At 32.7% G+C, this 24,510-nt stretch overlaps 1 protein-coding gene across 3 annotated transcripts in view; it reads right to left on the bottom strand.

The window, feature by feature from the left end:
* LOC129225982 (doublesex and mab-3 related transcription factor 1-like) overlaps positions 1–24,510 on the bottom strand; it is a 168,248-nt gene that overhangs the window by 99,435 nt on the left and 44,303 nt on the right. For all 3 annotated transcript variants that reach the window (XM_054860554.1, XM_054860553.1, XM_054860552.1), the window contains exon 2: positions 4,368–4,520. In XM_054860554.1, the coding sequence (XP_054716529.1) occupies positions 4,368–4,520 (153 nt within the window). The remainder of the gene's footprint in view (positions 1–4,367; positions 4,521–24,510) is intronic.

A 24,510-nucleotide genomic window follows, 5' to 3' on the forward strand; every position in this document is an offset into this window, starting at 1 on the left:
AAGTCGTGTGGCTGCAAGATTTTCACAAGAAAATTCCTTGATATTTTACATTTACTTTTACCCTCCTTTTTTAAGTGTATATTTATTTAATGAGTGTTCATCACTTTCTTCTGCTAGAAACACGTTTCAGCTGCTCAATGCATTATATGCTTTCATGGATATTTCTTAAAAATGCATGTGATTACTGAATGGAAAAAGAAAACATATCAGCAAATACGATTTATGGGACTCTATAATTGTGCAATCTCGGAGTGACACAGGGTGGTCTTCAAGAGTTAAAACCATAAAAACATTTCTCGATAACTTCAAAACAGTGATTTGACGACTGGTAGAATTATTGCAAAACGATTCTTTTAATGGTGAAAAAGTTCATGCCCTTTTAGTATGTATGACTTCATTTGAATTTTTATTCAATTTATATTGAGGAAAGTTTTTGAAAAATGCTTTACTCTATCAAAACATCTTCAATTCGCTACCCTTAATTTTTGGACTATTCTAGCCACCGTTCAACCTACAATTGATCTGTGCACCATACTACCATAGTTCAATCTACAATTGAAACTGAAAATAGATTCTACGTAGTTGTATATTTCAATCAAGCGTGGAAGTTTTCAAAAAAAATTTTCCTCTGAGCCAATTTAAAAATAAAAAAAAAAGTGACATAAACCCACATGATGATGATCAAAGTCAAACATTGATTTTTTAATATTTTGTATGAAATAATAGATTTAGTTTCAAGTGCAACACAAGATTTGATGATAAATATTTTTCTGTATGGTTTGCTCTATATTATCTAGATTTTGGAAACGAAAAATAAAATGTTTCAATTATGAGTAAAACTTTTAGCATGAGGCAAGAAATATTACAAGCAATATACCGACAAGACCGATTATCACATCCAGAAACTGCAGTTTCGTACTTGGTATGAACTCATCATTCTGGACGGGGCCGTAACTAGAAAATAATTTTAGGAAGGGTTTAAAAACTTTCATGCGGAGCGTTTTGCGCTATTTGTGCTAATGTTCAAGTCGTCGGGTTATCTATTATGAATTTTATTTGCAATTAATATACATATGAAAGACATTTGAGTTTTGGAACACTATTTTTTTTTGGAAATTTTTAAATATAGACGAACATTTAAATGTCAAGCCGAACTTTTCGAGGGGGGAAGGTGAACCCTAAGACACCCCCCTTGTATACGGCCCAGTTTCTGGAATAGTGAATAACAGAGTTGGAATCAAATGACATCTCATTGAAGCTGAGAGCGCCGATGAGACTAGGTTATTCAGTGAAAAATTAAGCCCCTCACAATTTTTGAAGTTGCCTGGGTAATTTTGAAGAGCAAGATATAAAAAATGTTTTCATACATAACTTTGTTACTTCAATTATTTTTTAACTATTCTAATCAGCTCAGCTAGTAGAGAATTTTGTTTTATGTTTCAGTAGGCTAGAGAATAATTTTCGAAGCACAATGGCAAAAAAAATCAAACGAAGTCATACATGATAAAGGTCAGAGTTTTTTCACCATCTTTTCTATTTAGCTGTACTGGCAAAACGGCACGACACTTGGCACGATAGATTAGTAACACGATTCCCTGCTCTTCCGAATTCCAAAAATCATGCATTAAAGCTTTTCCAAAAGGTATTATAAATTTAGTCTCGAGATGTTTTGTATGATAACTTCTTAAAGTGAATCAAAATTTTAATTGTTTCTAAACACTAATTTTTATTCATAATAAACCGATTTTCTGACCACTTCCTGCTAGGTAATGTGTATTTGGAACCGCACTGTGGTAATACACATTTGAGAAACTCGACCCCCCAAATGAAGTGCTGAAATGCCGCCCCTGCCGTTAGTTGCCATATAAGCAAGTAATAATGAAATTTCTTAGTAATAATTAAGTAGCTGACCGTTGAATTAATCGATTCAGTTAGGAAAGTGTTTCATACACTTTTTATGCCCACATATGTTATAATTCTTACAGAAACTGGAATTATTTTCATAAATATGGATAGATTTTCGGTTCTGCTGTATTCAGAAAACTTCTGCGGGAAAAATGAACATATAAACTTATTACCACCGTAAGAAAAAAGTGTTTCTTCATTTAATGCTAAAAATGCTACGTGGGAGCCATAGCCTGCGCTATGTAAACTATCCGACTATGATCACAAAATTGATAAGTCGATTCCCTTTCCTGTTAAACATTCTAGCACAATGTATTCGTTCACAAAAAAAATCAGGTGTTCAAATATATCTTACAATATCAAGTTTTTGAGATCGCTACTTTTCCAAGTGTTACAAAACAGGGCACCCTAAATTACCATTTATGACTTTATTCCCATGTTGCAACTGCTACAATACGAATATAAATTGATGCACCTGGTATACTAAGTAATACATTGAAGCGACTACACCCAGATTTCCAAGATTTCTTACAATCGGTAATGATTCAGCTGCCTACGTAAATAAAAATGCGCTCTCAGCGAAACATTAACGTCCTGATGATATTGCATTCGTAAATTTTGGTTGCATGAGTTTCCCATCGTGGGAAGTCGTGAGGAAATTTCTGGTAAGTAATAGGAAAATACACGGATGAACTTGAAACCGTAAGCAAGTATAGGAAAAATAAGTTTGTTCTGCTTTTTCCCCGGTTACACTCCCATTACCATCAATTACTATATTTTTCATTTTCGTCTTCATTATTTTTTTCTTAGATTTAATGCAGTGAATCCCCGCTATACCACACTTCGATATAAAATGAAGTCGGTTATGTTTGCCATCATGAACAGCAAAATTTTAAATAGAAAATTCCAGTTTCCTTTCATTTGCTTAGTCTCTATCGTCCGCCATTGATTTTGGTTGAACGATGTCAGAGGCAGAGGGCATGCCCAAACGTGTCCCCCTTACTATTACGAGGTCCGCCGGCACCTTTATAAGCGTCATTCACCCAAAAAGGAACCAAAAGGCACCTTGATCACATTTCCTATCCTAAATTATGCTAAAAATGTACAGTCTTGAGCAAAGAAGAGACCGAGGGGACATGATTCAGTTGTTTAAATTTATTAAAATGAAAAATGTTAGGGGCTAAAGTTTAGCACTGAAAACAGGACAAGAGGTCATTGTTTTAAGCTATTTAAATCTCAGGTTAACATGGATATAACGAAAAATTATTATTTTAGCAGGGTAGTGAACCTTGGAGCAGCTTACCGGAAGAGGTGGTAATGAGCAAGGGAGTAGATAGTTTTTTGATCTTCACTAGGGATTGTAAATTGACTAGGATCAGCCTAGCTGCGCCCAGAGCCTGTTGCTGGTCGTCACTTTTGTATTTGTATAAATTGCACCCTGATGCACCGATTTCCCAGAGTCACCTGCAGTTTTAAGTGTTGTCTCGAAAGTCTACTATAGTTCTGTGTACTCCACGTACTCCTGCAATCCATTCCAAGACCTTTATGTTCAAGGAAAATGCACTAGTTGCCCTCCAGTATGAGTTTCAATCGTATCCTAGGCTTATAATTTCTGCCATTTTGTGCCTGTAAATTTTCATTTTATGGCAATTAATTAAAGTCTACATGCAATAATGTATGAAATTATTGCAGTAAAATTTGACAGGATATTTCGCTTAATACTGTACTGTGTTACATTATTGTTGTTAATTTACATTGAGTGAAAATCAAATTTTATTACTCCGCTGTTTAGTTATAACGCGAGTAAAAAATATGTCCCCATACTCCGCGATATAACGGGCCATACTGTACTTCTTTGCTCAGAAACAAATTAAGTTCATGCTTAATTTGCAGCATACGTTTATTGATAAATCTCATCCTAATAAATATTTTTAAAGTAAACAATGTTATTAGAAGAGTACTCATAACCAAAGATTATTTAAATGCTAAGGTTATATATTTTTTAAATTTCAAATTTAAGTAATTATGTCTAACTCAGAGTCTAACAACTTTACTACATCGCTGTCCTGCATAAGCATATATGTTTTTTTTTCCCCTAAAATACAGTGAAACTCCGATTTTACGTTTCTCAAGGGACTGGGTTAAAAACGAAAAATACGGGAAAAATGTAAAATACCGGAAAAACATAGCAGCAAAACTGATGGGACACGATGGGAAAGACGTTAAGTGACAGAAAAACGCACATTCAGTTGGCGTAAAATCTGGGTTTTACTGTAGTTGTTTCCTAAGCTTGGAGATTTTCTTCAAAAGGTACTAAAAAAATTGGAATATATTTTTAAACAGCCCCACCCTTCCCTGCTTTATGATAAATTCCAGAAACATTTATCAATTGTTTTTTATGGAAAATGTATACTGAGTAGATTGAGAGTTGTTTTAACCATTTTAGAAGTAAAATTGCTTACCATCAGCGAGACTGTCCATTGCGTCCTGTAGGCTTTCTGACTTTTTGAGAAGCGCTAATAAAGCAGAAAGTGCTACACTTTGGTTGACATCGACTTTGCTTATTAGGGCGTGAAAGTCTTTGCGTAGTGTGTCCCCTTTGATACCACCTGACGCTGAAAAAGAAAATAAGTGTTAGTTTAACTGTCACTGCAAAAAGCAAACAAAATATAATAAAGACTGTAAAGCATTCAACTCTTTTTTTTTTTTTTTTTGGAAATCAGTCACCAAAGACGTGGACGTTTAATAGAGATGTTTTAAAATGTGAAAAATCGTGCTGAGAGTACGAAGACGTACTTATAAGTCCTGAAGAATTTAGCGATTAAGTAAATACGAATTTATGACTTAAAATCACCTCTATCTCCCAACCCGTCTCAAAAAAAAAAAAAAAAAAAAACAGCAAACAATATACAGTATAACTTTGATGTAACGATACCTGATTTAACGATTTCCTCAATTTAAGGATACATTTAACTGGTCCGGATTTGACTGTGTTGAATGTCTATGTTCCTTGATTCAACATTTTTTTTATTTAACGATAACTTTTTCCTGTTCCTTGACAAACGTTAAATCGAGGTTATACTGTATTTTAATTTAACTTGATGAAAATGTTCATACTTATTTGCTCACCATCTTGGTTCTATGTCGAACAACCGTCAAGTGCTGAATTTATCTCTATTTGGAAAAGAATTGTTCTCCAAATAGCCATCGTCAACAAAATGCAGCGGTAAATTAATTTTTCCACTAAGTAATTTGCTCATATCGGTTTAATTTACAGGTTGTAATAACTAATACTTTTTTTTTTTTTTTTGCTTCCAAATAAGTTGCAAGTTATTTCTACAACAGTTCGTCAAATAAAGTTGCATGCATAAAACGATATTTTAAAATCAAAACCATTCGTGTTTTCTTAAATGTGGATCAAATAGGAAAATAAAAAGAAAAGAAAGAAACGGAATTTCGAAACATTTTTATTTTAGTATTTTCATATTTTTATTACGCGCTGGAATTCGAAGCATCTGACGTCTATGAGATGAGTTATGTAGTCCATGACATTGCTTCATTCATGGCAAACAAAAGATCTGACAAAGTGTTTTTCGTATCCTAAATGCGCATAACATTAAATGTTTCATCTTGCGCTGGGAACAATTTTTTTTTACTTGGTTTGCGAAAAAATATCCAGTTCCGATTAATTTTTTGATAACTGTTAGTTCTACTTGTGAATGTATCATCTGCTGTGCTTTGTTATTTATCAGTTGATTATCGTCTGCAATGTTAAATCTTTTATCGTTGCATTACAAAAAAAAAAAAAAAAACTATAAATGGAGCAGACGACAATTAAGTTAAATAGTGATAAGAAATTTAAGACATTGTATGAGGTAATAAAATGATAAAATAATAAATGTGAAGCACAGCAGACGATAAATTTACAAATAACATTAACAGTAATGGTTAGGGGCGGAAGAAGTAATGCCGTTTCTAAGTGCGTATATAGCATAATTTCTTAAAATTGGTTTAATTCATCTAGAATTGCCCTTGACTTACATTATATTTTCGCCAAATAAGGGAAAAATATAAAATTTAAAAAACTGAAAACTATTTCAGAACTAAAGGGGAAATTCTGTCCAAAACGTTTATCTATGGATTACTTCGAAGCAATATAAGTGTGACATAAGGTAAAAGTTTTAAGTGCATTTCTGAACATGTACATAAAATTATTGGGAAAAAAAATCTTAAAAAAACATTAGCTCACATTGGCCTACATGGTCAATTATGATGATGACATGGTATTAATAGAGTATTGCACGTTATTTCTTAAAAGAGTCCGTGACAAACTGTACATCAATTGTAACACATATTTGAAAGTATATTTGCACCCACTTGTAATCTTTTCGAAGATGCACAAAACGCATAAAAGTAATATATTAAGAGACTAAATAAGTAATCCCATACTGGAAGTTTGAAGTGCGGCAGAAACAATTTTTTTCCAGATATTTCATTGAGCAGCGGCAAAATGTGCTACGAAACAGACACAGTGACTTGTCAATCATTCTTAAAAACTAATTGAAACTAAATGTGTGCTACTCGAGCTCTTTGCGAATGTATTTTGAAATGATTAGTTGTTTAACTTTGCACTTTGAAGTTCTCTAATATATTTGAGATCACACGTAAAGGAAATGTTTAATCTGTAAAAAAAATGACTTACTTAGTTCTTGTATAAACTATTTTTTTTAAACATCCACAATGGTGAAAAATACGTATTGAACCAAAAAAAAAAAAAAGTTTTTTCGGCAATCCTTACTGGCATGGAGAAAAATTTATGGTAAAACATGTTTCTGGAAATTACAAAATATATTTATTATTATTATTTGTTTCATTATTTATTTATTTATTCATTTTAGAGTTATTACAACCTAAATTTTATGAAACAGCAACAATGTATGAATAAACATCATCAGAAATCAATCACATGGAACATTAACCTCTCTCATTGCACCTTCATTTCTTTCTTTATTTATTTTTAATGTTTCTTGCATTGAATATATAAAAAACTTTTCCCCCTCCGAGAACAAAAAATTTAGAAACGATTTGTATTATCTTCCTTTTCTTGCATCTACCGTGGAAACAAAATCATTTTCTTCAAACTTCGTAATCAAAAGAAAAGAAACATGTTTTTACTACAAGTTAGAAGTTCCACTTGGTTTCCTCAATTCGGTCTCTCGTTTCTGGTATTTTTTTTATTGGTTTCTGCACAGGTTGGACTCCACCCCTCCCGCAACACTCCGATGCTTCGATTCCTCCCACTTTTGTGTTCCATCCGCCGATGCGAGAACTTCCGACCCCGATTTCCCCACTGGCACATAATCCATGTGCTTATGGTGGTCCGTGGTTTAATTAGCTCCCACATGTTTGGAGGCATTGAACCTGGTGAAGACATTTGCTGCTCCCTCCTTTCTTTTCTTTCCCTTTTTCACAAAAGGTAGGTGTGAACGTAAAAAAAAAAAAAAGAAAGAAAGAAAGAAAGAAAAAATAAAAAATATCTTTATATTAAAAAAAAGGAAGGTCCTAGACAATTCTGAAAGGATATCTGTGGCGGGCCTGCGTCCAGGGGACCCCATAGCAGCTAGAGCCTTAAAATTTTGTACAAAATTACTTCGAACCCCGGTGGTTTGCACTTGGGGTTTTGTTTTTTAAATTTCGATTTTTTTTTGTAATTAGTTTTTAAGCTTAAATTTCGCGTAAATTGCCTTTTAAAGGGGTGAAAATTACTTGCACATATTGCACATATTAATACATATTATATGTCGATGAAAATGGTGGAATTTTCTGCGTTCTACGCAATTTGTTTCGATGCTGTAACTTAATTACGGCGAAATGTATTTACGTTTTTAGCTCGAATTTTTTTACGCTTATCTGATATTTAGGCTCTACTTTCCTCATTAAATCTATCAGTAAAAAGTGAAGGAATTGTCCCACAGTTTTCTTTTTAACACCACTGGAAAAAGCGATGTTTTTACTCCTGATCTATCTCGACCTGTGGTCGAAAAATTAAGCTTCTATCTCAAAAGGAAAAAAGTTACAAGCCGTTTTATCAAGTTCGAAAAATCTCATCTCTATTCAAATTGTTGATGTTTTATTTGGCGTTGCCATTGTTGCGTCGTTTAGATTCGCTTGTTTCTTTTTTCTTATTCACAAACTTTAAGGATTTCGATTTTAACGGAAAATCTTAGGCTCAACTCAACTCAATCCCCGAGCTAAAGAGCAAAATGTATTACCAGAGACCGCGAATATGAAAGCGACTTTTCGAAGGTACAAAACTGCAGCTTTGCAATGCTCAGGAGCCCCTTAGCCCTTACGGCTTTGCAAGGTGGTACAAGTTATTTTGAAACCCGGGGAAGGGTTGCTTTTTGTTCCAAAGGGAACTCATAACGCGTTTTTAATCTGTTTCTTTCTAATTGACGATTTGAAACTTTGAGAACTAAATAAAATTGCGAAGCAATCTTCGGGGGTTGGTGTGCGTCATCGAGCAGGGGGCGGAGCCCCCTAGTTTTGAGAAAAAAAAAGAGAAAAAGAAAAAAAGAAAAGGAAAAGAAAGGAAAAAAAGAAACGAAAAAGAAAGGAAAAAATGGAAACGAAATAAAAAGAAAAGAAAAGGAAAATAGAAAAGAAAAAGAAAAGAAAAACCAGGAAAGGAAAAAAAGAAAAGGAAATGAAAGAGGAGTCTGTTGAGAGAGGGAAAGAACATACAGAATATTAAACCAAATCTTGCTTGATAAAGCGCAAAAATCGTCACAGTTACAGTTTGCAATAAGTTTATGAGCAACCAAATATAATTTATTGTTTTCGATTTGTTAAAGCTGATAAGGCGACTCTTATGGGGAGAAGGGGAGAGGGGTCAACTTTCAAAAGGAAACAGACTTTGATCCTCTACTTTTCTAAGCTCAAAACTAATAATCGATTGAAAAATGGTAAAATTGATCGATTCACGTGTTTAAAGAAAGAAGAATCGACTTAATAAGTGGGTGTTTCATATTTTTCTCATGTTATGATTTCATAAAATGAATTCATAATTTAACTTTGAATTGGAAAGAGCGAGCCTACTGTGGCCATATGCTCCGATTTCGAATAGAAAGCTAAATACTACTGAATGAAATTTTGATGATGGTAACTCTAATATGGGATGGAACAGTGTTCTTATTTTTTTATACGCTTGAACAGATTTTTAAAGAATTAATTATAGTGCTGTTTCTTTCTTTATTGATTACCTTTGCCTTTACATAGGCTTTCTCTTTGAATATTTCATCTAATTTACCCAAAACGGTGTTTCTATTTCAAAAAGTGCTAATACGCCATGGACATGAAGTTGATTTGTTACCTTATTGCAATCTTATAAATGTTATTTAAGTCTACCATAATTGTAATCGTAACTGTTTGACCGCGGATTGTATGGAATTGGCAAACGTCCAGTTAGGACGAGTCTATCTGAATGAGGGGGAAGATCAAAAATTTTATGCGCGTTTTCCGCTTATTTGAATATGTCTGCTTATTTTAGAGGCTAACATACATCTGCAAACGCTGACATCTTTAAAAACAAATAAATGCGTCCATTTCCGCTTGTAAACCGGATGTTTGCCTTTCCATACAATCCATGGTCAGACCGCTTCAAAATTCACTTTTTTAAATTCATTTAATATATATATATATATATATATATATATATATATATATATATATATATATATATATATATATATATATATATATATATATTTATATATATATATATTTATATATATATATATTTATATATATATATATATATATATATATATATACAGTTTATTACTATTTCATTTTCAATTTCTTTTGGGTCATCACTGTTCCGTAATGCTTAACTAAGTAGCAACGCAACATGTTATTTTGCAACCTCATATTTTTCTGACCATAGCAAAGATTCGACCCGTGTATCAAGATTCTGAAGAAAGAAAAAAAGAAAGAAAAACGAAATGTTAAATCGTAAGTCAAGAATATTTGTTTATTATGTAAAAATCTAGGGAAAATGTTTTAAGAAACCGTCTTATTATGTCGGAGTTATGTGAGAAAAATTATTATGTAGAGGAACTTGAGGAAAAATGTGCGAATGGCATGATAAAAAATGAGCGCTTTTGAACAAGATCATTTAAAGAGCGGTAATTTATCGTGAGCTGCTAAATATAACTTTTTTTCGCTTAGATAAACACCGAAAATAACTTCTTTAAAGTTTTTTGTTTTTAGTTAAACATTTCTGGTACCATGGAGCCAGAAAAGGGTAAGTCACATAATCGCTACTTTGCAGGAGTTTGGGAAGATGATTGTCTGAGCATATGCAAAAGATGGGATGCGTGCTCTTTTAACACAAGTAAATAATTACAAAAGTTTTTTTTTTTTTTTAGAATTACGTTCACATGGTTCGATGCCGAATAAGATTTTACATACAATGCACTAATAAACAGAAAATCGGAATTCTTGAACTTACGTTAGTCTGGCTCTAAGGTACGGATTTGTATTTATTTCAATTTTTTTTATGCCTATTATCAACTTATTTTTGAGCTTCAATGTTCATTTGCACAAACGGTGGGATCAAAACAGCATTTATATATATATTTTTAATTCGAAGTCAAAAGGTTAAAGTTGTCTAAGGTGTTTCAAGTGTTGTCTAAGGGTAAATTAACGTCTCTAAAACAACTGGTTGTGTCCATCCACCGAAATCAACTACGATGTTTTTCTTATTAAGCCTGAGAGACCTCGAGCTCGCTCGATTCATTGCTCCCTCCAACTAAGTTAATTCACGTTTCCTGGACTCCCAATACGTTTTGTGCACCCTCAAGAAAGAATTAGCGAGCCTTGTTTTGTCTACGCATTATCCCGACTTTAAAAAAATAATAACCAAAAAAAAAAAAATAATAATAAATAAAAAGAAGGACACCCGTTGCATTAAATTTTTTTCTCCATTGATGTTCTCAGTTTTTCACTATAGCCCGTCATTTACGGAGGTCACGGGTGTCGATTGACAACTCGGTTTTGGAATATTTATGCATTTTCATGTAAATAGGCGTGGCTTTTACTATTTTTTGATACAATTTACATTGAGAATGTACCTATTTGCCCCCCTTCCCCTGGAAAAAAAACGAAATGGCGAGCCTAGTTTTTCAATTTTACATTATAACTTTCCGAATGACAATCTGTTCGTTTATACCTGTGTGCAATACATTTATTTGTTTATGCATGTAATAATTGTCTATTTCAGGTTACCACCTATGATGTATTCATCTGTTTTTAAACACGTCAATGTAAAATCCATATAATATATACAAATAATATTTACCATTCAAATCATCTCAACTTATTTTCAATTTCGTTAATTTAAATTTGACACATATTTTCCCATATTTTTGCCACCGTTTATTATTTTCTACATAATACACGGCTAATAGATTTGTTTTCCCTTGCTGATATTGGTTGCAAACTCAGGTTCCCATACTAAAAACTTACGAAATTCAACTTAAAGAATTTATACTAATGAAATTGCTAACCATGAACCAACAATGTCCCCAGAAAGGAATCTTGACCAAGAAAATGACTCATTGTAAACATCCAATTCCGACAGAGAACGAACAAGTCAGTGAACTTGAAGAGGAAGCTTATGTCTTCCTCGAAATAACTCTTCAAAAGCCACAACGTGCGGCTCCTCTAAAAGACAATATAGAGTTCCTGGGTTCGCAACAAATCAGTTAGCCGTTAACAAAGGAATTTTATAGCTGCTGGTCTCTTTGTGGTAAATTGGCACGTTGAGGTGACTTTATTACGAAAACAGTAACTCGGCTGTTCCATCCCGCCCTCTGCTTTGGGAAAACGCTGGTAAAATATGACATATTCTCTTAGATCATTTGCAGTTATAACGTATTGTTTCCGTTGTTGCCAATTCACATGAAACAAATTCTATACAATTGTTTCTTGTGGATTTCTGTAATGCAGAAATGTTTCTGGTAGGATGTCAAAATGGCGATTTCTTTTTATCGCGTCTTTTATTTCTCTTTCTTTGAATAGATTTTTTTTACCTGTGGACACGAATCTGTTAGTTAATGTTTCTGTTTCATAATCACATCTGCTTTTCAGGTACACCTTTGCGTTGAAATTATGAGTAATTTTTTGCTTTCATGAAAGCTTTCGAATATGCTAATTCATTATGAAGATTAGAAAAAACGAACATGTAACCGTACAAGCATCAGCATTTATATTACTCACGAGTTTAACTTTATCACATATTGTGACAGTGTGCCTATTGTTATTTTATAAAAAGAATTAAAAAATGGCGTTTTATATTTCCACGTAACATTACTGTTCCGGTCAGGAGAGTCAATTGTCAACTTTAAGTTCGGTTCAGAATCGTCAGCGCAGTAGATAATAATTTCAACTGAATTCTCGTTATGAATAAAAACGCGATGATAATCGTTAGAGCCCTGATTTTGATGACTGACAAAATCTTTAAAAATGCCCTTTTTTTTTCTTTTTGTGTGTCTTAAAAACGGTCCAGTTTCTTTTGTTTACATATTACATTTTATTATACATGTTACAAGTTTACTTTATGTACATATTACAATTGTATTTAAATGTTTTAAGAAAAATTTAATAACGTATTTTTACTCAAATTTGAAGTAATGATTAAACGCTAAAATGATAAATAACTCAAAAAGAAAAGCTATATATATGCAGGGTTGATACGTTAAAACTTACCTCGTAGATTTTATTGTGGTTTAAAATTACTATTTCATGAAATTACAAAAGATCTGAATTGCATTAATAACACTATATCATGCTTTTTGATATGATTAAATACGAAAGGTTACTGCTTGTGAACTTTTACACCTTGGAAACGCTTCTTTCGACAGCTACAGAATTATTGTAAATTTAATGACAGATATTGAACTGACTCTCTTAGTGACAATTATAGCTTTAAAAGTTGTCGATTCTTCTGCCAAGACAGAGTTATCTTGCGTTCGGAGAGTGTTAACACTAGTTCTTCTCTATGGATTCTTATTTAATTTCTTACTAATGATTATGTTAATTCAGATTTTACGAGAGAAAATTTTAAGTAAGTTGCAATATAAAGCGAAAAATTATTAGAGGATTTCGCATTTTGTATAAGAAATGATCAAAATTAGAAGCAAACTGCAATCTGCAAAAAAAAAAAATAATAATAATAAGAGCTGATGTGTATGCATAATATGACTTCCTTTTATTCCAATTTAATGTCATTTTCCCATTATCGGCAATTTTAATGTGATTCAATAGTTTACTCTCTAAATATCACCAACAGTGGCCAAATTCAAACCAGATTTAAAAAAAATAAATAAATAAATAAAAAAATCGCCAAATTTGTCGCTAAGTTGGCAACAAAACTTGGCGACCAAAAGACTGGCGATAAATCGCCAAGTGCCCGCCAAATTGTAACACCACTTGAGTTTACATCGAAATTAACAATGATTTCCTTCCAAAAAGGGGCAAAAGACCCCTTTAAAAACACCCGAATGCAACCAAAAGGAGAGGTGCACAACTGGACCGCACTAGGAGTCTACGTACCAAATTTCAACTTTCTAGGACCTACCGTTCTTGAGTTATGCGAGATACATATGTACATACATACGTACATGCAGACGTCACGAGAAAACTCGTTGTAATTAACTCATTATTCGTCTAAATGGATATTTCGGGCGTCTATACGTTCTTAGGTATGTATGCACGTGTGGTCGTCGGGTCGAAAAAAAAAAAAAAAAAACTCAACATTCATTCTGGCGTGATCAAAATGGAAATTAAGGTCGATTTTTGAGTGAAAATTTTTTCGCGAATACAATACTTCCTTTTTTGTAAAAGGAAGTAAAAAAGAAAGAAAGAAAGGAAAAGGGAACAGAGAGAAAGGCACAAAACGAAAAATGAATAGAAAAATGCAAAAAAGTTTAAATGGAAAAAAAATGTGGGGGAGGGGGGGGGCCTGAAACAAAAAAAGACCAAAAATGCAAAAGAGGGTGGGGATTTAATTAAAGATCTGGCCGGGGTTCATAGTGACAACTACAAAGAAAATAAAACGAGCTAGGCAGTTAAGAAATGCAGCTGCTATTTCAGAGAAAATCAAACATGGCACTCAATAAACAAATAAATAAACCTCCACATCACGAATTTGAACTGTAAAATATAGTTTACATCCTAAGTCATTTCCTAGCGACGTGAATAAAATTTGATAATAAATTAATTACTGCCCGGTATCCATAAGATTACGTTCACGAAATCATCAGGATCATGCTGATGTTCCTAGCTCTGTAATTTGTACGGAGAATACAAGAAGCTTCAGGTGAATTAACCTCAAAGTTCTTTATTTTATTTATTTATTTTTACTTATAAACCACCTTTCATTAATGAAAAACAGATTTTTTTTTTTAAAGTATCGTGAGTTTTTCTTGTTGAAGTATTAGAAAAAATTTTACAGCAATGGTTTTTCAGTAGAAAAAAAAAGTGTTTTTCCGTGAAACGCATCAGAAACAACTCCATAAAGAAGCATTTCTAAACAGACTGAAATTCATATTTAAAAATAGAGAAACTAGAGCGAATTTGAAACAGGTAAGTTATTTTCGGGTAGATACGGTTTTAACATTATCATTCTAATATTTTATTCATGAATAAAGTATTCGCACAGAAAGACAGAATCTATTTACTTTAAAAATTTAGGAAGAAACGTGAAAATTAATAAGAAACTGACAGATTCGTGTCTGAGTTGTGTGAGAAACAAGATTTGTAAGATTAAGTGGATGACGACTGCGAATGGCGTTGTGAAAACCTCGCATGAATGAGTAGAAATAATAGTTGTTTATTAAAAGCAAACACAAAATATGTCAATAAAGTTCAAAATTTATTAAAATGAACTGGTTTTCCACTGATTTAGTCGCATCTGTTTACACTTACAATCATACAAGGGCGCCCATATGCAAAATTGTAAGGAGGGGCTCATATATTTTCCCCATGGTTTGGCTGGATATTTCCTCATGGAAACAGATTTCATGACAGATTACAGTCAATAAAATTTGAAAATTTTAATATATCATTCATTAATGACTGGAGAAGAAATGTTTTTACATTTTTGAAAAGAAAAAAAATTCTGAAAGCAAGGAAGTTCGAATTTGTAGGGGGGGGGGGCTCGAGCCCCCCTCCCCTTGACCCCCTATATGGGCGTCCTTGCAATCATACAATATTGAGATGGCTTTTTAGAAATAATTGTATATACACCCAACATATTGTGTAGGTTTTTACCTATGGTATACTTAGATATCGGAATAATTTTTTAGATACGATAATGAACTAATTTGTTTTTTTCAAAAGTATGAACATTTGTTGCTAACCGAGATAATATCTGTACTTTGGAACAATAGCACCCAATGTCAGCATCTGTTTTTTCAACAAATGGTCATGAAGTTGTTTTGAACAAAACGTCCTTACATGTGCATGAACTACTATATCAGGATTGGTAATGTTCCTCTAGTATCCTCCCCCCACGCTGTACCCCATTGAGTACTATTCATTTATTTCCAGCGTTTTTTGCACTTTTCAAACTAATGGGGTCGTTTCCAAAATTTTAAAAGCATTTTTTTTTTCATTCAGTGTTGCCATTCACGATCCAAAATATTTAATTCGCATCTTCACTCACGTATATTGGCAACGATATGGTTGATAGCAAGCGTAGAGCGCAATTGTAATTCTCTTCTTGATTATCATAACGTGGAAATGCGGTACAAAGATGCGCCATATGCATCATTTGTGACGTCATAAAGACCACGCCTTGTTTAAAGAATCGGACATTTAAAAAAAAAATAATTAAAAAATAACTGTTGGGAAAATGAAAGTATTTTCTGAGTCCATGTTATTATTTTTTTTTTTTTTTGCTTATTCTATCAATTTCAGTGACAAAAAGTATTACTTTTGACTGAAGGAAACAATCCCATTATAGAATAACAAAAAATGTGTGTGTGTGTATATATTGTATGCTTTCTTTCTGTTTTCTTCAAAAATGTTGCTTTATTAGGATAAGAACAGAAAAAAAGTCATGCGCTTTATTTCTTTATTTATAACGGGAGGAAGAGACTTTATATTTGTTACATTTATAAAAAGGTACACAAAGAATACACAATTTTGATTTTATTAAATTAGGTATTCAATTTAAGAGAGAAATATACATATCATTGACGCATTTTTTGACTGAAAAATAAATAAGAAACAAAAGTTAATCGCTTTCAAAATCGTATCTTTGATAGAAAAGAACAACTTTCATTCGAAATAGCAATATAAATGTATTTTTCTTTTAAGTTTTTTGTTTGTTCTAGTAGTATTCTTTTACGATCCACTCCCAAAAAATAAAAAAGTAATTAAAAAATGGAACAAACTAAAAACAAAGTAATGAACTGTGAAACAAAATAAAGAAAATACATTCTTATTTTCCCGCCCACGAGAAAGGGAATGCTTAAATTTGATTTTCAAAAATGCGTTTAAGAACATCATGGAACGATGTGGGTTTTCAAAGCTGAGAACAGGTTTGCCAATTTCGCCGTTCCACAAGGTCTCGAGTTGAAGACTACAAGTTGTAAGGCAAATATTTTTACATTTTGTGTTAAAATTGCTTCGAACAAATTCAATTAAAGAAAAAGAATCTCCGAAGTTCAAGGTCAAGTTGTCGTTACTTGAGAAGAATTAAAACGCGTGAAGTGTGGATTAAGTTTTACTTTAAATTCCTTTTTTATTTGTATGTATTTGTTTTTTTTTTTTTTTTTTTTTTACAGAAAATTATTTTTGGTTTACAGCCAACTAAAAGTCGGATATGAATACTCTGTAATTTCAGACGTTGGACTCCAACGAGGAAGTAATTACTTTTTTAATTATTTTTATTCAGCAACTATCTGGGTTTCGAGGGGTAAGATTGAGTGCAGGTGAGTACCCAGATATATTTTTTTGCCGGTAAAGGGTAAGGCTTCATGATACATTTTTTGATCTGTTAGTGTCAGGCGAATACTTATCTATGTATATGCACCTACTCTTGCATTGCCATTATTATAAACATCCGTTATCCCATAAGGCATTTGCAGCCACAAAAAGACATTAAAATTAAAAATTGTATTCTATATTTAAAAAAAATCTTGCTTTTAAATCTTTACACAAATGCAAAAATCAGCTACAGCAAGTTTAATATTTATTTGTGAAAAACAAACATACGTGTCAATTTATGTTAACATTAACAACTAACAAAAACATTTTGCAGCTCTAAAAAAAACAAAAAAAAAAAGTGTTCAGGATCTTTGCAATTTTCTCAATTTTCTGACATTCACTCTTTCTTTTCTGCCTTTTTTTTAAAGATAAAACTCGAATTTAGATTGGAGCCGAGAGGCGAAGTTGGGTGCTTTAAAAATCCAGGAGTCGAAGTTGGAGTCATACGTTTTCCCTCCGACTCCGTAGTCTTGATTACAACTCGATTCTGTACTTAATTTTATACTGTAGTGAAAGTAGTTGCAAACTTTTTTGAGTCATCGACACCTTTTTTCAATCAAGTGAGTAAAAGTATATGACAAATCATAACTAACAGACAAAAACAAAAAGAAAAACTTGTATAACTGCACTGCGTATACTGCCCTTTCGCAAGTGTCCCAATTGCGAAGGGCCCCCACGAGGATAGGGACCCCAAAAGGAAAATGAAAAAGCACAAGATAAATTTTTAAAATAGTTCTGTGACAAACAAAGGCGCTCCCAAATTTGCATTTCAACATGCCCTCAAAATTGTAAGTCTGCCATTGGCACTGTTTATTTCCTGTTTATCATGCAATGGTGCTGTGAATTATAGGGAAAGATTTATAATTAATAAATCTCTAATAATTTGAAACTAGCAGAGTTTTGAAGTGCCTCAGTGGCTCTTCGGGGAGTTGCAGCTTACAGTTTGGAAATAATATTATAAGGTGAAAAAATACAAATATTTAAATTCCAGTTGTTCCTGTGCTGAATCAATTTAAAGCTATATATAAAGACAACAAAAATAATCATCACGGAAAAAGACTTATTTGTATGCAAAATTCACATGCTTCAAGTTTCCCTCATTGTCTAATCTTGAGATCAGCTTGCTTGTTTACAAAAGTTTCCTTGAAATTTATCGGAAATTAGACAGTCAAAATAATGACCAGTAAAAGTAAAAGTGTGTTAAATTCCCTAGAAACTTAACTAATGGTGGGCGGGTGAAGAGGTTATATTGAATTTCGCCGTTCCTTCTTCAGTGACGTCATAACCCGACGTCGCGTCTTATCCTCATCTCAGATGTCTGAGACAGGGGACCGTATAACAAGTGAAAAATTAAAGGCCATAATAATAATCCCTGAATCAAGGAACATCTGCATCACGTGTAACCAAATTACAGTGAGGGTTGTCTTTGAGGTACGGTGACTTAGTTTAAGGCCACCATTTTTTAAAAAAAATGTCTGCCAATTGTTGAAGCCTCTGTCATTTGGCTGAAAAAATTAAAGAAAATAAAAATTAAGGTTCAAACGAAGCCACCGTGCCTCAAAGGGATAATGGATAACACCACAGTTAAAGCATAATCGAATAGTTAAGATAATACAAGTGTTGATATTTTTGTGTTTCCTACTTATTTAGCTTAAAGTCAACAATAAGTTTTGTCTTTTGAAGTTTCGTTGTAGTTGAAATTTTGTTTGAAAAGGTGGCAATCCCTCCCCCCTTCTAGTTTTCAGAAATCTATGTATTTATATATGTCTGCAGTAGGCTTTAAGTATGGGCCTTTGGTTCATCTTCAAAAAAAAAAAAAAAAAAAACCTGAAATGATGATCCTGCCTACATAAACTTATAATTCAAGATTTACGAAGTCGCATTACGTTTACTCCATTAAAGTTAAAACTACTAGTTTATTTTAATTCAATATCTCATTTTTCGAATTTCGATTAAGAAGTCGTTTTGAGTTTCTCCGTTACTATTTATAACTTTAAATCGTTTGTTTCAAAGACGCCGAGTTACAAAATCCCAAGGGGGGGGGGGGGGGCATCAGCGCAACCAAGAACATTGAAACAAACTTTGACATGACGAACATTGCCTTCTTTGAAAAATTCCAAAAGAGTCAAGACTTCTCAGAGGAATAGGTGCCTATGATTTGTTAAGTTCCAACTATTTTTATTTCCTTTTTTGGTGATTCATAAGTACGTTATAGCATCTATATGGTGAACAATATTTGAATATTCATGAAAAAAAAAACAAGGTGGCAATCATTTAACCGAATAGCAGATTTTTGATTTACCCCCCCCCCCCCCCCACTCCGTAAAGTATACGGTTTTAAACTGATGGCTGGGATGGTCGTGCCAAATCGTAAATGTTACGAAATAAATCCCTACTTAATCGATTTACGGAAAAACTCGATCTCGTGTCGTTGAAGGTGAAAATCCGTTGTGGCTACGACTTTTCTCCGAAACTTTTACGATTTTACAGGCAACACAGTTAGCAGTTTAAAACAGTAAATTAAAACAGATATACAGTGAAATACTGGTAAAACGAATATCCATTTTAACGAACTACATTTACGGTGCCGATTAAATAGCCATTACATTACTTGAATTTTTTTACAACGAAATTTTTTGCAACGAAAATTTTCAGTCACATCGAATACCAATACAACGAAATAAATTTTCAGTCCCGAATTTATTTACACAACATTATTAGACTTCCATTACAACAAAATTCCCGTTACAACGAACAAAATTTTTCGGTCCCTTGAAGTTCGTTGTAACGGAGTTTCACTGTATACGATGCATATCCAAATCGAAAAGCGATTTCAAAACCGAAACTTAAAGGCACTCGGATTTATTTGCCTCTGAGACAGAAAAACATTTTTGAATCCCAAAGTGCGCAAAAAATTTAAAAAAAAAAAAAAAAAGTCGTACAGATTTGAATGAACAAAAAAAAAAAAAAAAAAAAAAACCTAAGGCGCACAGATTTTTGAGAGCTGAAAAACCCAAGAAGGCGTAAAAGCAGAGTCGCAAAGGTTTGGAGGCGCAAAACAAAAACCATGGCGATCAGGATCAAGGGCGCAAAAAAAGACCAGAGGGCGCAAAGAAAAAAACGATAGCATACAGATTCGAGGGCTAAAAGAAAAAAAAAATGCGCTTCGGTTCAAAGGCGCAAAAAAGAAAAAAAAAAAAACGAAGGTGCTCAGAGGGCTTCCGAGGGCGCACAGGCAAGAGGTTACTTCTCAACATCAACGTTCTCCAACATCATTCAACAAATATTTATCTCAGACATTAAAAAACTTCGCGATTTAAGTAGCAAAAAAAAAAAAAAAAGGGTAGGCGACCACCCTCTAACGCCCTCAGAAGTGCGATAAGTGATCTCAAAGCTAATGAAATCATCTCTAATAAAAAAAGCTCGGAGATCTAAAAGACCACATTTTCCGCCATTTAAAGATCATTAATCTTAGCGGTATTTAAAAGATCATTTTTCACCCCGGTCCTGACTGTTTCGGAATCTTTTTTGGGTGTAGATTTTCGGAAGCGTGTAATGCGCATTAGAAAGGAAGAAGCGGGTTGGGTTCAATTGAGTGCTTCAGCATCAGAATTAGCAAATGTGATTATTACGAAAGATACGTTTTATTTTGGGATGAAGTTGAAGTTGTTTTTCTTTGTCATTCTTGAGCAGAGGTTAATTATTTTACTCAAACAATGCTCAACAAGTAAATTACAATGATTCATGTGCAAGCAAGTACGCAAATACATACATGCAGAGAGAGAAAGAGAACTGAAAATTGTAACTGCAAAAATGGTATTAAAAAATAATAATAATAAAATAAGTATGAAAATTTAAAAATACATATTATTTAAATAACGAATCTGAATTCAGGTGATTTTCGAATAGCTTGCGCATAAGAATTTTTTTTTCATTTAAATTGTTTTTTCGGAGGAATCAAAAGGAAATTAGTGAACACGTTTAGAAAAGACATGATATACATATATTAATAAAATTATTTCGTTTTCGTAATTTTTTTAAGTATCTTTTTCATTGCATTGAAATAAAAATTCCTCAATACTTCCTAAATTGGAGTACATATTTGAAATGAGTCAGTGAGAAGCAAAGGGGTGTAAGTGCCAAAATTAAAAATTTGATGGTAATAAGTACATGTTAGGGAAGCTTCTCCTCTGTCTTGGGGAAAACGATAGAACAAGCAGCCCTGGTAGGTGCAGCTATATGATGATGAGCTATATGAGCTATATATACATGATTCAGAAACTTTTTTTTTTGATGAAAGTCTACCTAGAAATCTAGGATCTGAACTTTAAAGGCGTTTTACTCAAAACTTTAAAACTTCTGCTGGATCTATTTACCTCTCATTACCTCTAATAATTATTTTTAAAAAACACAAGCCACGTCTTTTGTTTCAAAAGTACATATAATTTAACACATAACTAAAAGAAGATTCATATAAATTTTAACGTAGAAGCATGCGTGCAATCGCTTGCAACACTTTTTTCCACACTTAAAATTAATAACGTACAATTTCCTGCCTTTTGTTTTAAATATATCAGAAAAAGAATATATAAATCTGGAATTTTTTAAATAGAATTTCAATTTCTCACTAATACAGTAATAAATGTCTGGTTTCTTTCAAAACGATCAAGCTTAAAGGGAGTAACCCAAGAATTAAAACGCCCAAGAATACGAAGTAAAAAACGCACGGAAACTTTAATGAACAAAACTGTACTTAAAAGTTAATTCAGTTTCAAAATTTACTACATTTTATGTATATCTTTAACGGCTACCAACTTTTTAGTACAATGGAATTTATGAATGGGATTTATAGTTTTCCTCACTTGAAACAATCGTGGGAAGTAAAGAATTTCCTTATATCTTTAACGACGATTTCTGCTGCGCAAATTTTGCAGTAAACAATTTAAATAAATCATCATTAGCTATTAATACTTAATGCAACAAATGCAGCAAGTTTTGTAAAACAACGCCCATTTCCTGTCACTAATTCGAACTTTATTAAAAATTTGCCCACTTTATTGTTTTCGAAATTGTTTTCTTTTTTTGCATTTCCTCGGTAATCATTTGTGAAAATAACATAAACGGGAGCTTTTTTTTTCATAATCATTGTTCCTTCGGTGCACGCCGAAAATACCTGTTCGAAGGTTGCTAGTTCGAAGGATGTTAGCGCAACTTTGTAAGTTCCTCTGCCTCTTTATTTTCAGGACAAACAAACATAACAATCATTTCAGTTCCAATAAGTAAACAAAAATAAATCCTCATGTTAAAAGACTTTTAAAAATATTATGCACTTTTTCTATAAAATAACTGCTTATAAGAAGCAGAATGGTGGTTATAAAGGAATGCACTGTAAATAATCATGTTTTTAGTTCTGTAATTACGGGTTAAAATGATATTTTTTTAAAAAACTTGAATCCATTTTTACTTCCTTTTACAAAAAAGGAAGTATTGTATTCGCGAAAAAAAATTCACTCAAAAATCGACCTTAATTTCCATTTTACTCACCTCCGAATGAATATTGAGTTTTTTTTTCGACTCGACCACACGTGGATAAGTGCCTAAGAAAGTATAGACACGCGATATATCCATAATGATGATTCCCGAGTTAATTACAACGATTTTCTCGTGACGTCCGTATGTAAGTATGTATGTGCGTATGTATGTCGCATAACTCAAGTACGGTAAGTCCTAGAAAGTTGAAATTTGGTACGTAGACTCCTAGTAGGGTCTAGTTGTGCACCTCCCCTTTTGGTTGCATTTCGGGTGTTTCTAAAGGGATCTTTTGCCCCTTTTTAGGGGAAATCATTGTTAATTTCGATGTAAACTCAAGTGGTGTTATAATTTGGCGGACACTTGGCGATACATTGCCAGTCTCCTGGTCACCAAGTTTTGCCGCCAACTTGGCGACAAATTTGGAGATTTTTTTAAAAATCTGTTTCAATTTGGACACTGTTGGTGATATTTAGGGAGTAAATTATTGAATCACATTAAATTTGCCAGTAATGGGGATATGACATTAAATTGGAGTAAAAGGAAGACATGTGATGATGCACACATCAGCTCGTTTAATTATAAGAAAAGAAAAAGCGCATTTTTTTGTGTGTGTGTGGGGGGGGGGGGACATTTATTTAAGTAAATTTTACTAAATAAAACTATTTTTTTTTTCAATAGTTTATTTTTTACTGTTTTTTCGTTCTAATGAACCGATAAAATCAGGTCAATACGTTTGACAGCACATTAAGGTGCGATATGAGAATAAGGTTTTCGATCTTGTACCCTCCCCTTCCTGTGCTTGCGCCGCTTATCCGAGTTAATAAAATAAGGTTATGTATTCTTCATGCCTTTGCATCATTCTGATGAAAAGAAGACTTGACGTAGAAAATCGAAATTAATTGTTGCTCTTTTTCATTCGGTTACCGTTTTCCCCCTCAGTTCTTTTTAAGGAGTAATATTGCTTTTTGCAAGGAGAAACAAACGAACGAACAAATTTTGAACAGTTCTTAGTCAATAATGATTTAAAAGAGGGCCCATTTTTTTTTTCTACTTATCAATGAAAATACTTTATTGGATAAGCTTTACACACCTTAAAACCGAGAATAAATATTTTCTTGCAAGAGGTATTACTTTTTTTTTATTATTCATCCCCTTTTCCTCCTAAATATTACCATTTACCTTGTAAATTCTGGTTCATATTTTCCCTTTTTCTGACTTTTGTGATACAACATATTACATTTTCTTGCAGTATTACATCGGGACAATATGCATTTTATTAATATCCCCTACCACTAATTTCAAACAGAAATCTCTAAAGTAATTTTCTCTTCAAATGTCAAAACTGTAAATTTTAAATACTTATAGTTACGCCTAAAAGAGCTCGAATTTTTTTTCCTTAGTTAAATGCAATATTGAAGCAGTTTACAGGGGGTATTCCTCGTATAACACGGTTAATTCGTTTCGTGTAGTATCGAAATCGTGCTATACGAGACTTTTTTATAAATGGTTTTTTTACTCATTTTTTAACCTAATTAATCACGTACATATCATAAATCATGTCAATGTGTACCGTGTTATATCGAAACCGTGTTATACGAGACGTTGAAATAATGTTAATCAAGGAATGTGTACCGTGTTATATCGAAACCAAGTCATAAGGTGCAAATTTTATAATAGTTGAAATTTCGACTCAATCGAACATACAAACGAAAACTGGCAACTATAAAATACAAAGACCCACTGATTTAAAAATAAGAGTTGTTATAAACGATATAACTTAATTACTTTACACACCTCAAATTAAAACTGTTATGCACAACAAGAAAAAACTTGATCCACTTTTCTTTCTATACTAAGAACAAAACGCATTCTATAAGAAAAAAAAAATCTGAGCTTTTCTGTGGCAATAAAGTTTGTCTGAACAACAGCAACAAAACAAAATTTAAAATAAAATAAATAGAATCATTCTATTTTATTTTATTTCATATTTTGTTTCAACTACATTTTTTACTTATC

The sequence above is a fragment of the Uloborus diversus genome, chromosome 7 (assembly GCF_026930045.1).
Source record: "Uloborus diversus isolate 005 chromosome 7, Udiv.v.3.1, whole genome shotgun sequence".
NCBI lineage: Eukaryota > Metazoa > Arthropoda > Arachnida > Araneae > Uloboridae > Uloborus > Uloborus diversus.